Genomic DNA, 13,818 nt, shown 5'->3' with positions numbered 1-13,818 from the left:
TCTTATGGTCAGTGGGGTCCTCTCTCTCCTGTAGAGTGTAAGCTCTTATGGTCAGTGGGGTCCTCTCTCTCTCCTGTAGAGTGTAAGCTCTTATGGTCAGTGGGGTCCTCTCTCTCTCCTGTAGAGTGTAAGCTCTTATGGTCAGTGGGGTCCTCTGTCTCCTGTATAGTGTAAGCTCTTATGGTCAGTGGGGTCCTCTCTCTCCTGTAGAGTGTAAGCTCTTATGGTCAGTGGGGTCCTCTCTCTCTCCTGTAGAGTGTAAGCTCTTATGGACAGTGGGGTCCTCTCTCTCCTGTAGAGTGTAAGCTCTTATGGTCAGTGGGGTCCTCTGTCTCCTGTATAGTGTAAGCTCTTATGGTCTGTGGGGTCCTCTCTCTCCTGTAGAATGTAAGCTTTTATGGTCAGTGGGGTCCTCTCTCTCCTGTAGAGTGTAACCTCTTATGGTCAGTGGGGTCCTCTCTCTCCTGTAGAGTGTAAGCTCTTATGGTCAGTGGGGTCCTCTCTCTCCTGTAGAGTGTAAGTTCTTATGGTCAGTGGGGTCCTCTCTCTCTGCTGTAGAGTGTAAGCTCTTATGGTCAGTGGGGTCCTCTCTCTCTCCTGTAGAGTGTAAGCTCTTATGGTCAGTGGAGTCCTCTCTCTCCTGTAGAGTGTAAGTTCTTATGGTCAGTGGGGTCCTCTCTCTCCTGTAGAGTGTAAGCTCTTATGATCAGTGGGGTCCCCTCTCTCCTGTACAGTGTAAGTTCTTATGGTCAGTGGGGTCCTCTCTCCTGTAGAGTGTAAGCTCTTATGGTCAGTGGGGTCTTCTCTCCTGTAGAGTGTAAGCTCTTATGGTCAGTGGGGTCCTCTCTCCTGTAGAGTGTAAGCTCTTATGATCAGTGGGGTCCTCTCTCTCCTGTAGAGTGTAACCTCTTATGGTCAGTGGGGTCCTCTCTCTCCTGTAGAGTGTAACCTCTTATGGTCAGTGGGGTCCCCTCTCTCCTGTACAGTGTAAGTTCTTATGGTCAGTGGGGTCCTCTCTCTCCTGTAGAGTGTAAGCTCTTATGGTCAGTGGGGTCCTCTCTCTCCTGTAGAGTGTAACCTCTTATGGTCAGTGGGGTCCCCTCTCTCCTGTACAGTGTAAGTTCTTATGGTCAGTGGGGTCCTCTCTCTCCTGTAGAGTGTAAGCTCTTATGGTCAGTCTGGTCCTCTCTCTCTCTCTCCTGTAGAGTGTAAGCTCTTATGGTCAGTGGGGTCCTCTCTCTCCTGTAGAGTGTAAGCTCTTATGGTCAGTGGGGTCCTCTCTCTCTCTCCTGTAGAGTGTAAGCTCTTATGGTCAGTGGGGTCCTCTCTCTCCTGTAGAGTGTAAGCTCATATGGTCAGTGGGGTCCTCTCTCTCCTGTAGAGTGTAAGCTCTTATGGTCAGTGAGGTCATCTCTCTCCTGTAGAGTGTAAGATCTTATAGTCAGTGGGGTCCTCTCTCTCCTGTAGAGTGTAAGCTCTTATGGTCAGTGGGGTCCTCTCTCTCCTGTAGAGTGTAAGGTCTTATGGTCAGTGGGGTCCTCTCTCTCCTGTACAGTGAAAGCTCTTATCGTGAGTGGCAGTAGCATCTCTAGGGGTTCAGCTCACCGAGGTGAAACACCTGAGTGGACCCTAACCAGGTCATTTGCATCCACGTTGTATAATGGCCACACATTTTCACCCATGCTGCATAATGGCCCTTCATGCTGTATAACGTCCCCCACACTTTGAGAGTCCTCTCCACTGTATCCACCACACTGTATGAGGACCCCACTGTTCTGTCCTCACTAGCTGAGGCAGGCTCATACGTAGCTATACAGTCAGCTAAACCGCTATACCGGGGTCCAATAAGGAGACTGTGGTTGAGTCTGTGCTTTATTAAACGTAGTGGTATATTGATGCGGTGAAACTGTGAACAATGATATAAATAGAATCAGTGCATGGTATAGAACAGATACATACTACACATGAGGTACATTATGCATAACATTTAGGAAGCTAGTAACTGAACTGGGAGTACAACTGGCTAGGCTAGGCTAATATGGAGCAGAAATATCTATAGGAAGCATAAAGACATACCGGCAATGCAATCGCAAGGGGGATGAAGTGAAGCGTCTTTCCTTGAAGGCAGACTGAGGATGGAAAGTGAAAGGAAAAATGGAGGGAAATGGAGGCTGAGCTACCATAATGCATTGCAAAGGCGGAGGAGAATCAGACATGGATAATACAAAAACAAGATTGAACTGCCAACATAACTCTGGCCGCTAGAGGGAGCCAAAGCATCACAGATGAATAAAGGCATGAATATATCAATACTGTATACTGAGGAAACTGCAATTATGCAAGCAAATAATCAGGGCAACAATATTAGATGGCGGAGACAGAACACTCCCCGTCTGGCATCAACGGATGTCACTACTCCTTTCTTCCGAAGGCAACAATAGGACCAGTTCAGATACCGGTCTGGAAAATGTCTTAGGTTCATTCCCTTTGGTCATCCTTAGCTCAACTTTGCGGACGTTGCCGTCCTTGCTCGGGAACGTTGCGGTAACTAGACCAAGTGGCCACTGGTTCCGGTGAATCTGACAGTCTTTCACAAGAACAAGGTCACCTATGTTCAGATTAGGTTTAGTAGACTGCCACTTCGTCCGTGGCTGCAGGGTAGACAAATATTGTTTGCGCCACCTGTCCCAGAAAGTATTTGCAAGACTTTGTACCTGTCTCCATTGGCGCTTGTAGAGGTCCTTCACGTCGAATTCTCCTGGAGGGGCACTGGACAGTCCTGTTTTCTGGGTAAGTAAAGTAGCTGGAGTCAATAACAAAGGCTCCTCAGGGTCGTTAGGAACTGGAACCAGGGGTCTTGCATTGATTATAGCTGCAGCTTCAGCCATGAAGGTGATTAGGCTTTCGTGGGTAAGCCTCGCTGCTCCTTTACATTTTTCCATGTCACGAGTTCTGGTGGTCCCGAATGAGCGAGCTATATGAGTCAGGCAGGTAATGGCTCGAGTAAGTGACTTCCAACTTGAGAATCTGTCAAACCTGCAAGATCCAAGCTGGATAACAGAGGTCATTGTATGTAGTGTAGACACCTGAGGGCGGATTTCAGCATCTGAGTCCTCTCCTACAAGTTCGAAGGTGTCTGGAAAACATTCCTCAATGTACAATAGTTTTGGTCCAGAGAGCCACGTTGTGCTTCCTAGTCGACTTGCGTCAACTGCTCTAGTTGCATGATCTGCGGGATTCTGGTCTGTGGGTATGTAATGCCACTGCTGTGGGTGAACTGATCTCCTGATTCGTAGCACTCTGTTATTGACATAAACGTAGAATTGCCTGGTTTCGTTGTGGATATATCCCAGGACTACTTTGCTGTCTGAGTAGAACTTGGCTTGTGTCAGGTCGATATCCATTTCGGATGCGATGAACTCCGCTAACTCAACGGCTAAGACTGCGGCATAAAGCTCTAACCTGGGTATAGTGTGCTCTGGTTGTGGTGCGAGTTTGGCCTTTCCCATGACGAAACCAATGTGGCACTGACATTTGGAGTCTACAGTTTTGAGGTAGGCAACAGCGGCAATTGCTTTGACAGAAGCATCTGCAAATACGTACAGTCTTTGGCTCTGTATCTCAGTAGATGGCACAGGGGTGTATGGTCTTAGCATATGCAAGTTGGAGAGTGCCGCTAACGAGTTCTTCCACTCTTCCCAATGGATCCTCTTATCAGGTGGCAGAGGTGCATCCCAGTCAGATGTTTCCCTAGTTAAGTCTCTTAGTAGGGCCTTGCCTTGTATAGTAACAGGAGCTGCGAAACCCAAGGGGTCGTACAGACTGTTGATGGTAGACAGGACGCCTCTACGTGTGAAAGGCCTTTCTTCCTGGCTGACCTGAAAGGTGAAAGTGTCTGATTGTAGATTCCAGAGAAGCCCGAGGCTGCGTTGCATTGGTGCGGGGTCTGACCCCAGGTCCAGGTCTCTGAGACCATTACATAGGTCTTGAGAAGGGAACGCTTCCATGAGTTCTTGGCTGTTTGAGGCTATTTTATGAAGCCTAAGGTTCGAGCAGGCAAGCATGTCCTGAGCTCTCCTGAGAAGACTGATGGCAGTCTCATTTGAAGGCATGGCTTTTAGACAGTCGTCGACATAAAAGTCCTTTTCTATGAATTGTCTGACATCTGCTCCGTATTCTGGTTCTCCTTCCTGAGCTGACCTTTTGAGTCCGTAAATGGCGACTGCAGGTGAAGGACTGTTGCCAAAGATGTGCACTCTCATGCGATACTCTGTGACTTCTTTAGTAGGATCATTGTCTCTGTACCAGAAGAATCTTAGGAAGTTCCTGTCTCTCTCTCTCACAAGGAAACAATGGAACATTTGCTGGATGTCAGCGATGAAGGCAATGGAATCCTTACGGAAGCGCATAAGTACACCCAGTAGTTTGTTATTGAGGTCTGGTCCTGTCAGCAGAACGTCATTCAGGGAGACATCATTAAATTTAGCACTGGAATCAAACACGACTCTGATCTGGCCTGGTTTCTTAGGGTGGTATACTCCGAACATGGGTAGGAACCAGCATTCTTCAGAGTCTTTGAGAGTGGGAGCTAGTTCTGCGTGACGGTTTTCAAAAATCTTTGACATGAAGGAGAAAAAGTGATCTTTCATCTCTGGTTTCTTTTGCAGATTACGAATGAGAGAGGAGAAACGTTGTAATGCCTGATTTCTGTTGTTCGGTAGACGTGGTCTGTGGGTTTTGAAGGGAAGAGGTGCGACCCAGCTGTTGGTCTCATCTTTAACGAGTCCCTTGTCCATTACCTCTAAGAACAACTTGTCCTCTACCGACATTGCCACTTGGTTGTCCTGCTTAGTTCTCTGGAAGACTGTGCCCCCTAACTGATCCTCATAGCTTCCCGACACTATACTGCTGTCGTGAGTAAAGTCTATTAAATGATCAGGTAGTTGGATGCTGTGTGGCAGTTCCCTGACATGGAACTCATTGTTACAAGGTTGAAACAGAGATGGACGTCCTTCCTCCAATGTATTTGTCAGCATGCTTGTCACAGAAGATGGGGCGTGCATGCGTCCCAAGCATACGTTGCCAATTATGACCCATCCTAGGTCTAGCCTTTGGGCATAGGGAGCATTGTGGAGTCCGTTGATATGACGTCTCACTTTATGAACCTGTAGGATATCTCTCCCCAACAGCAGAATTATCTGGGCCTGATGGTCGAGTTCCGGTATGAGGTGTGCTATTTGTTTTAAGTGAGCGTGATGGATTGCTACATCTGGCGTAGGGATTTCAGATCTGTTGTCTGGGATCTGGTTACATTCGATGATCGTAGGTAGTGGTAGGCAGAATTGTCCGTCTAAAGACTCGATCTGGTAGTCAGTAGCTTTCCTGCCTGCTGTTGTCACAGTACCTGCACACGTCTTTAAGGAGTAGGGAGTGCTTGGCCCTTTGATGTTGAATAGGTCAAAGAACGTTGATCTAGCCAAGGATCGATTACTTTGGTCATCTAAGATAGCATACAGTCTTACAGCTTGGTCTCTATGGCCCTTCGGGTATACTTTGACGAGGCATATTTTTGAACAGGACCTACTGTCTATTGTCCCTTTGCAGACCTCGGTGCATTGTGAAGTGATCTCTGGCGTAGCTGTATCAGTGTTCCTTTCCTCCCCGCCATGCTCACTGTCAGCTGGCGTGTTTTGTGTACTCCATGGAGCTGGGCCAGGGTGTAGAGCGGTGTTATGATCTGTGGTGCCACATTCTGTGCATTTTACACTGACCTTGCAATCCTTGGCGAGATGAGCTGTGGACGAGCAGCACTTGTAGCAGATACCGTTTTCTTTCAGGAAGCTTCTGCGATCTGGCATAGATTTTCCTCTGAAGGCTCTGCATTTCAGGAGAGGATGAGGCTTTTGATGAAGTGGGCACTGCTTGTCAGGGTCCTGCACCTTTGTCTCTGATTGGGAGCAGCCAGCAGACCTGTAATTAGAACCTGGAGAAGAAACATAAGTCTTGTGTACTTCCACAGATGTTCTGCGTGGATTTGCAGGTGGTGACGGTGTGGCATATGGTATTGCAAAGTCAAAGCTGGGATCGTTTCTAATTCTTGTTTGTTGGTGTATGAAGTCAACAAAAACGGAGAAGGGAGGGAATGGAACGCTGTGTTTGTATTTGTACGTGGAACCATGTGTGAGCCACCTCTCCTGTAGATTGTAGGGCAACTTCTGGACTATAGGGTTAACACCTCTGGCTGTGTCGAGAAATGCAAGTCCCTGTAGGTCGTCCTCGTATTTGGCAACTTGGACTTCCTTTAGCAAGTCGCTTAGCTCTCTAAGTTTCTGGAGACCTTTGTTAGATATTTTAGGAAAGTCATCGATTCTTTTGAACAAGGCTCTTTCTATTACTTCTGCTGAGCCGTAACACTCATCCAGCCTTTTCCAGATCTCTTTGAGGCCAGTCTCAGGGCGGTTTATATTAATGTCTCTGATCCTTACTGCGTGTTTGACTGACTCTTCTCCCAGGTATTTGACTAACAGGTCTATCTCTTCCCTGTGTTGTAGCCCCAAGTCTCTAATGACATTTTGGAAGGAAGCTTTCCAAGCTCTGTAACCTTCAGCTCGGTCAGTGAATTTCATGAGTCCCTTGGCAACCAGTTCACGTCGTGTGAAGAACTTGGCAAATTCTGTCGTGAACCGGTTGTCAGCAGAGTATACTGGTGATTGGTCGCCCTGATAGTGATGTGAGGTGCGTTCGTACCTGTTAGTGTCCTCATGGTGGCACCAGCCGGTGTCGTATTGCTTCGGCCTGATGTACGGTGCGTCAGCAGGGTGATCCACGTTGGTTACCTGATGAGGGGCAAGGTAGTCATTAGCAGAGTTGATTTGCCTCACATTTTCAAGTTTGTTTCTGTCCTGAGCCTCATGACGACTCTCGCTCACTTCGCTGGAGGTGTCGCATTCTGGTTTTGGTACTGGTTCAGGGTTATAGTTTGGATCAGGAAGGTCATTAACATACTGAGATGTGCGTTGTGGTGAGTCTTGCAGTGGAAACTCCAGACTCGACGTACTGCTTTGGCTATGCAGCTTGGGATTTTGCGCGGCTTCTAGCGATTCTGCTTCGGCGAGGGCTGCGGCAGCTTCCCTTTTTGCTGCTAGGCTTTCTAAGGCGGCATCCACACGTGCCTTCTCTAACTGCGACCTTATCTCTTGATCGGCTCTCTCTTCATCTATGCGTGCTTTTTCTAATTTAAGTTGCATCTCTTGGTCAGCAAAGCTCCCTCGTATTTTGGCAGCTTCAGCAATTGCGCGGGCAATGGCGACAGCGCTGCTGATGGATGTTGTCTTTGAGGAGACGCAAGTAGCAGATCTTGTCCTATGTGATTTGTGAGACATGGTGTCTTGGGAAAGTGCTTGGCTGTGCAGAGATTGCTGTAGCTGTATTTAGTCTCTGAGTAGCCGGTGACTTGAATCCCACTAGTTGGATAGCTGCCGTTTCACTGATGAATCCCACTAGTTGGATGGCTGCCGTTTCACTGTTCTGTCCTCACTAGCTGAGGCAGGCTCATACGTAGCTATACAGTCAGCTAAACCGCTATACCGGGGTCCAATAAGGAGACTGTGGTTGAGTCTGTGCTTTATTAAACGTAGTGGTATATTGATGCGGTGAAACTGTGAACAATGATATAAATAGAATCAGTGCATGGTATAGAACAGATACATACTACACATGAGGTACATTATGCATAACATTTAGGAAGCTAGTAACTGAACTGGGAGTACAACTGGCTAGGCTAGGCTAATATGGAGCAGAAATATCTATAGGAAGCATAAAGACATACCGGCAATGCAATCGCAAGGGGGATGAAGTGAAGCGTCTTTCCTTGAAGGCAGACTGAGGATGGAAAGTGAAAGGAAAAATGGAGGGAAATGGAGGCTGAGCTACCATAATGCATTGCAAAGGAGGAGGAGAATCAGACATGGATAATACAAAAACAAGATTGAACTGCCAACATAATTCTGGCCGCTAGAGGGAGCCAAAGCATCACAGATGAATAAAGGCATGAATATATCAATACTGTATACTGAGGAAACTGCAATTATGCAAGCAAATAATCAGGGCAACAATATTAGATGGCGGAGACAGAACACCCACACTAGCTCTTAAAATGTATGAGGGGTCTCAAGACTTTATAATGCCTCAACGGTTGTATCACACATTTTGATTAAAATAAAAACATCATATACTCACCTAATCCAGGATCCTGATGAATCCTTCTACAAAGTGGCGGCACAAGCACTTGACATTAGAGTCCCGAAATACTGGCATGCAGTGAGGGCACCGGCACTTCTGTCCCTGTAGCACTCTAACTGTCTGTAGACCGCAGGCATAAATTAACTTGTGGTCTACAGAACTGGGAGCAGTAGAGCAGAGAAATTGTGTCTCCCGAGCTGTTAGTGCACCCAGAATGAAAAATAAAGGGTTCCGGCTACCATACATTATGTCACCCCACACCAAAATCCCGGATGGCTTCCAAATGCTGTCAATTTTTTTTTACAGACCTATAGACATGCATTGACAAGTTTGATCTGTCACTCGGATCAATGTTTGTTTTCTGTTCATTCCCATTGTGGGAGTAGTTATTTAATCCAGATTTTTGTGGCTAATTTTGATGGACCCCATGACTTTTTGCATTAGTTTGAAAAATGTAATTCCATAAAAACAATAACAAATCCGAAAAGACAAGAGTGACTCAAAAATGACTAAAAAAATAGAATGCAAGTGGTGAATCAAACCCTACGTGTTTGTTTTTTGTCCATTTTGGTTTCAGTGACTAGTTGTACAGAATTTACAAATAGGTCATAAATCAAGAAAAACACAACAAAAGGCGAAAACAAATTTTTTTATTACAAACAACTTTATTAAAAAATTTAAAGACTGATCATAATGAAACGCAAGAGGTCAAGAGGAGAAGCTTTGGACAATCCTAAATTGTTTTCCTGCATATTTCTTGGTGTTTTTTTTTTACGTGCATGTGTTTCAAGTGACAACCAATATGGCTGCCATTGCATTTCTTAAAGGGGTAATAAATCTAATTTCCTTAAGTCCTGATTTGGAATTTCTGTCAATGCTGCTGTATCAGCAGGATAGATCTACATGGTCATGTTGCCACCTAGCTACAATGCGTGAATATCAAACGTCTCCTGTGGTAGCTATGATGGTGAACATGGTGGTGGTCATCACATTTTCAGAGCAGATATAATTAAGAAAGCTCCTAAAAATGTTTTTTTTCCCCATGTTATATACTTGGATCAGTAAATTCCATTAAACCTGGAGTAACATCAGCACGAGAGCAACAATTAAAGAAAAGTCCGACCCTCGGAACACGGTGATGGCTCCACCACTGCAATGGTAAGTCGACTCCATGCTCAGGATCCCAATACTCATATTCTGGTTTCCGATCTCACAGATGCTTCTTGTACTACATCCACGGAAGGATTCCACATTGTCAGGGGATTCTGCCCAGAAATATAGAGATACATATTAAGATGGAAACGAGACACAATAAGAAACCACTACATGATTCGGACGTGCCACCAAAACTCCAAAAACCTGTAAATGGTCTTCTACCGGCCACGGGCAATTTTCAAGGCTTCGTTCTTCTTCTTTTACAAAGGAACCAAAGCTCCTCTAGCATTGATAACTGTATGTGACTTCTTCCTAAGCTCCCCTATGCCTAAACCACTGACGACATTCAAGTTACCATAGTTGTTATTCATATTTCTACGGACCTCCCAGATGGTTTGATGTTGCACCAACATTTGTCTACTGGAAACCAAACAATGAAAGCTTCAGTCCTTCAGAAACGTTATCTCCAGTCCCCTGTGAGGGTCAAAACCTAAGGCCAGCCACAGATTAGGGCAAAACACTACTTTTTTCTTCCTGCGGTGTCTTGGTTCGGTTGTTTAGGTCCTTTCTAGAGAAAGGTGGTTCATCTGGTGCTAAATATCAGTGAGAGGCCATGTTGAAACTGGGTTGAGCTTTGTTGATCTGTTGATCATGGAAGTATCACTATCAGATCCCAACCGATCACAATGGGTTGTCTTGTGACTAAAACAATTTAAAATTTTGATTTACCCAATCAAATAAGTAAACCATATAGAGGAAATGCGTATTAAGAACAAATTCTTTATTTGAAATAAATATAAACAGAATATATACTGAAGACCATAGAAAAGCATAAAAAGTTAAAAAAGTCTGGTAGCCAACAAAGTGCTCGAAATATGAGCCAAGTAAATATATGCGGCACCCCTCCTGGACAAACAGCATTACTAGTACCTGATAGTCCACATAACAATGTGTTCGTACCCCTGGCACACATCCATATAGTAATTTTAAAGAGCAATCCTTAGAGTAACCTATCGGCCAAAATGGCACATCTAAATGCTCCTACTCAATAATGTCCATAATTATAAGGGTAGTATATGCCAGTATACTCACACGGAGATGATAGTTCTTGCTGATGTCCACGATGATTGAGTGTCCCTGTGGAAAACGGACATAACAATATTTATGAACTATTACCAAAGATATCAATATGGACTAACCACTTGTGGACTAAATGTAATTTGCGAGATAGGAGAGAACTATCGCCTGGCCTACAATGACGTTCATCTATGTGATGTGCTTTACTCCAATATGAATTTTCTCGGAATGCTATGTGTGTGAAGGTCTATAGGGATACGCTACAGTTGTAACTGTAGGGTAGAGATAATGAACCATGGGGGTTTTTTTCACCAGCACTGATTGCACTTTATTACATTTTTATTGTGACATCACGGTTTTATGTATTTTTCGGTACTGATATGACCGTCTTATTGGTCTTTTTATTCATAATAGTCATATTACACCTCTTGCACTGTTCTCACGGATATATGTGTATATTTTTGGTAGATGGCTATGACTAACGGCTCTGCCTCTGCACATGTATATTTGCGCAGACTATGGGTAGATATAGATATGCAGATATGCACTCTTCCTTTACATTTATTTTTGTATATACACTATTGGAGGCCATTCTGAGATAGAATTACATGTGTATTGGATCTGCTATACTTTAGTAGACCCAGTTTCACTCTCTTTGGGGTTATGCCTCTTTTGCTTCCCTCTGTTTTGTTATTATTGGTATTTATACTTATGTCTCCTATAGACCATAATTTGATCTATTTTAAATGTATTGTCTGTATTTTCATATATCGCCTTATTGATTATATTGAGGTTTGTTTATGCATGTTCGGGATTTATATGAGAGGGGACCTATCACCTACCAGTATTTGGGTATGTGGAGACGGAAGATGTCCCTATCTCCACCTTTGAGAGACTTGTAGTCCATCTATGGAGTGCGATGATCGGGGCGCATGCGCCTTGGCGTCCCGGGGAGTGGCCGGTGGTGGTGCGCGTCATGTGTGGAGGACGGACTGGTGGGCGGGGTCTCCTTCCGTATGCGGCCGCGCGGTCGGGGACCCTGTGCTCACCATGTCGTCGGCCACTATGGGCGCGCCTACTGTTTCCGGCCGGCCCTGTGATCGCCGATGATGTGTGCGTCCCTCTTTGCAAAAACCACGGGAGGTATTATTACCATACGGGACTACAGATACCGATATGCAATGCGGCCGTGTCACATGTCCACGACTTCCTTTTGGTATAGGATCATGTGACACAAATAAACAACTTGGTGATTGGTCCATTGTGGTTTAAAAGGAGCACTCTGGGAGTATGATGCCACTTCCCCTGACGAAGGCACGCCGCCGAAACGCGCGTAGGGGCTGTGGCACCATCTCCTGGACATCAGCAAGAACTATCATCTCCGTGTGAGTATACTGGCATATACTACCCTTATAATTATGGACATTATTGAGTAGGAGCATTTAGATGTGCCATTTTGGCCGATAGGTTACTCTAAGGATTGCTCTTTAAAATTACTATATGGATGTGTGCCAGGGGTACGAACACATTGTTATGTGGACTATCAGGTACTAGTAATGCTGTTTGTCCAGGAGGGGTGCCGCATATATTTACTTGGCTCATATTTCGAGCACTTTGTTGGCTACCAGACTTTTTTAACTTTTTATGCTTTTCTATGGTCTTCAGTATATATTCTGTTTATATTTATTTCAAATAAAGAATTTGTTCTTAATACGCATTTCCTCTATATGGTTTTCTTTGTATATCTAGCGTAGAACATGTGCAAACTATGTTAATTATCTGGACGCAATACAATACATATTTAGCGTCTGTTTGATTTGGGGGTATGTGTAAGGCTCTTCCAATCAAATAAGTGCCTAATCATCACCTATACCCTATAGCTCCTACTTTGAAGTGAATGTGGACCCCTGTGGTCTCTATTTCCCTGTCCCATCGAAACACCGAAGAAAAAGTAGAAACCCCTCAGTTAGTGAATATCTGGTTAAAAAAAGTAACCCACTTGAGCCAGAAGAAGTTGCTTACCGCAGCAGGCGATCAGACAGAGTCCTTGTACAGTTCTTAAAAGGTGCAGTACCTTGAACAGATAACTATAAAGGTGGTGAGGACCTAAAGTCCAAAATAGATCTGTTCACAGAGGAATCTGCCTGGTAGGTTATAACTAGTGTTGAGCGATACCTTCCGATATTCAAAGGTATCGGTATCGGATGCAGTGGCGTAGGAAGGGGGTGCGGGGGGGGGCGGTCCGCCCCGGGCGGCACAATGCGGGGGGTGGCCGGCGCTGCAGGAGGAGAGAGACGCCCCTTTAAATCTTCGGGCGGCGCCGTCCACCGCCACGACCGGGCAACCCCCCCCCCCCGCTCTAATACTCACCTCTCCTGGTTCCTGCGGCTTCAGCGTCCTCTGACTCTGCGACGTCTCAGAGCAGAGGGCGCGATGACGTCATCACTGTGCGCGCCGCTCAGCCTCTCTGTCCTGAGCGTCGCAGAGCCGGAGAGACGCTGACTGGCTGCACCGCACCGGACCTGCGCTAGGAACGGGAGAGGTGAGGATTTTACTTTTTTTTTTTTTTTTTTCTTTATGTCTGACTGTCTGGGGGCAATGCTGGACACACTGGGGCAATACTGGAGACCATGGGGCAGATTGCTGGACACACTGGGGCAATACTGGAGACCATGGGGCAGAATGCTGGACACACTGGGGCAATACTGGAGACCATGGGGCAGATTGCTGGACACACTGGGGCAATACTGGAGACCATGGGGCAGATTGCTGGACACACTGGGGCAATACTGGAGACCATGGGGCAGAATGCTGGACACACTGGGGCAATACAGGAGACTATGGGGCAGATTGCTGGACACACTGGGGCAATACTGGAGACCATGGGGCAGAATGCTGGACACACTGGGGCAATACTGGAGACCATGGGGCAGAATGCTGGACACACTGGGGCAATACAGGAGACTATGGGGCAGATTGCTGGACACACTGGGGCAATACTGGAGACCATGGGGCAGAATGCTGGACACACTGGGGCAATACAGGAGACCATGGGGCAGAATGCTGGACACACTGGGGCAATAGTGGAGACCATGGGGCAGAATGCTGGACACACTGGGGCAATACAGGAGACTATGGGGCAGATTGCTGGACACACTGGGGCAATACTGGAGACCATGGGGCAGAATGCTGGACACACTGGGGCAATACTGGAGACCATGGGGCAGAATGCTGGACACACTGGGGCAATACAGGAGACTATGGGGCAGATTGCTGGACACACTGGGGCAATACTGGAGACCATGGGGCAGAATGCTGGACACACCGGGGCAATACAGGAGACTA

The 13,818-nt window shown here is 46.2% G+C and overlaps 1 protein-coding gene across 1 annotated transcript in view; it reads right to left on the bottom strand.

Annotated features, from left to right (window-relative positions):
• Positions 1–8,923: 8,923 nt before the first annotated feature.
• LOC138652006 (phospholipase A2 inhibitor and Ly6/PLAUR domain-containing protein-like) overlaps positions 8,924–13,818 on the bottom strand; it is a 69,748-nt gene continuing 64,853 nt past the window's right edge. The window contains exon 5 of the mRNA XM_069742684.1: positions 8,924–9,506. Coding sequence (XP_069598785.1) covers positions 9,313–9,506 — 194 coding nt within the window. The 3' untranslated portion in view covers positions 8,924–9,312. The remainder of the gene's footprint in view (positions 9,507–13,818) is intronic.

The sequence above is a fragment of the Ranitomeya imitator genome, chromosome 10, assembly GCF_032444005.1.
Source record: "Ranitomeya imitator isolate aRanImi1 chromosome 10, aRanImi1.pri, whole genome shotgun sequence".
Lineage (NCBI taxonomy): Eukaryota > Metazoa > Chordata > Amphibia > Anura > Dendrobatidae > Ranitomeya > Ranitomeya imitator.
This window is presented reverse-complemented; position numbering and strand designations above follow the sequence as displayed.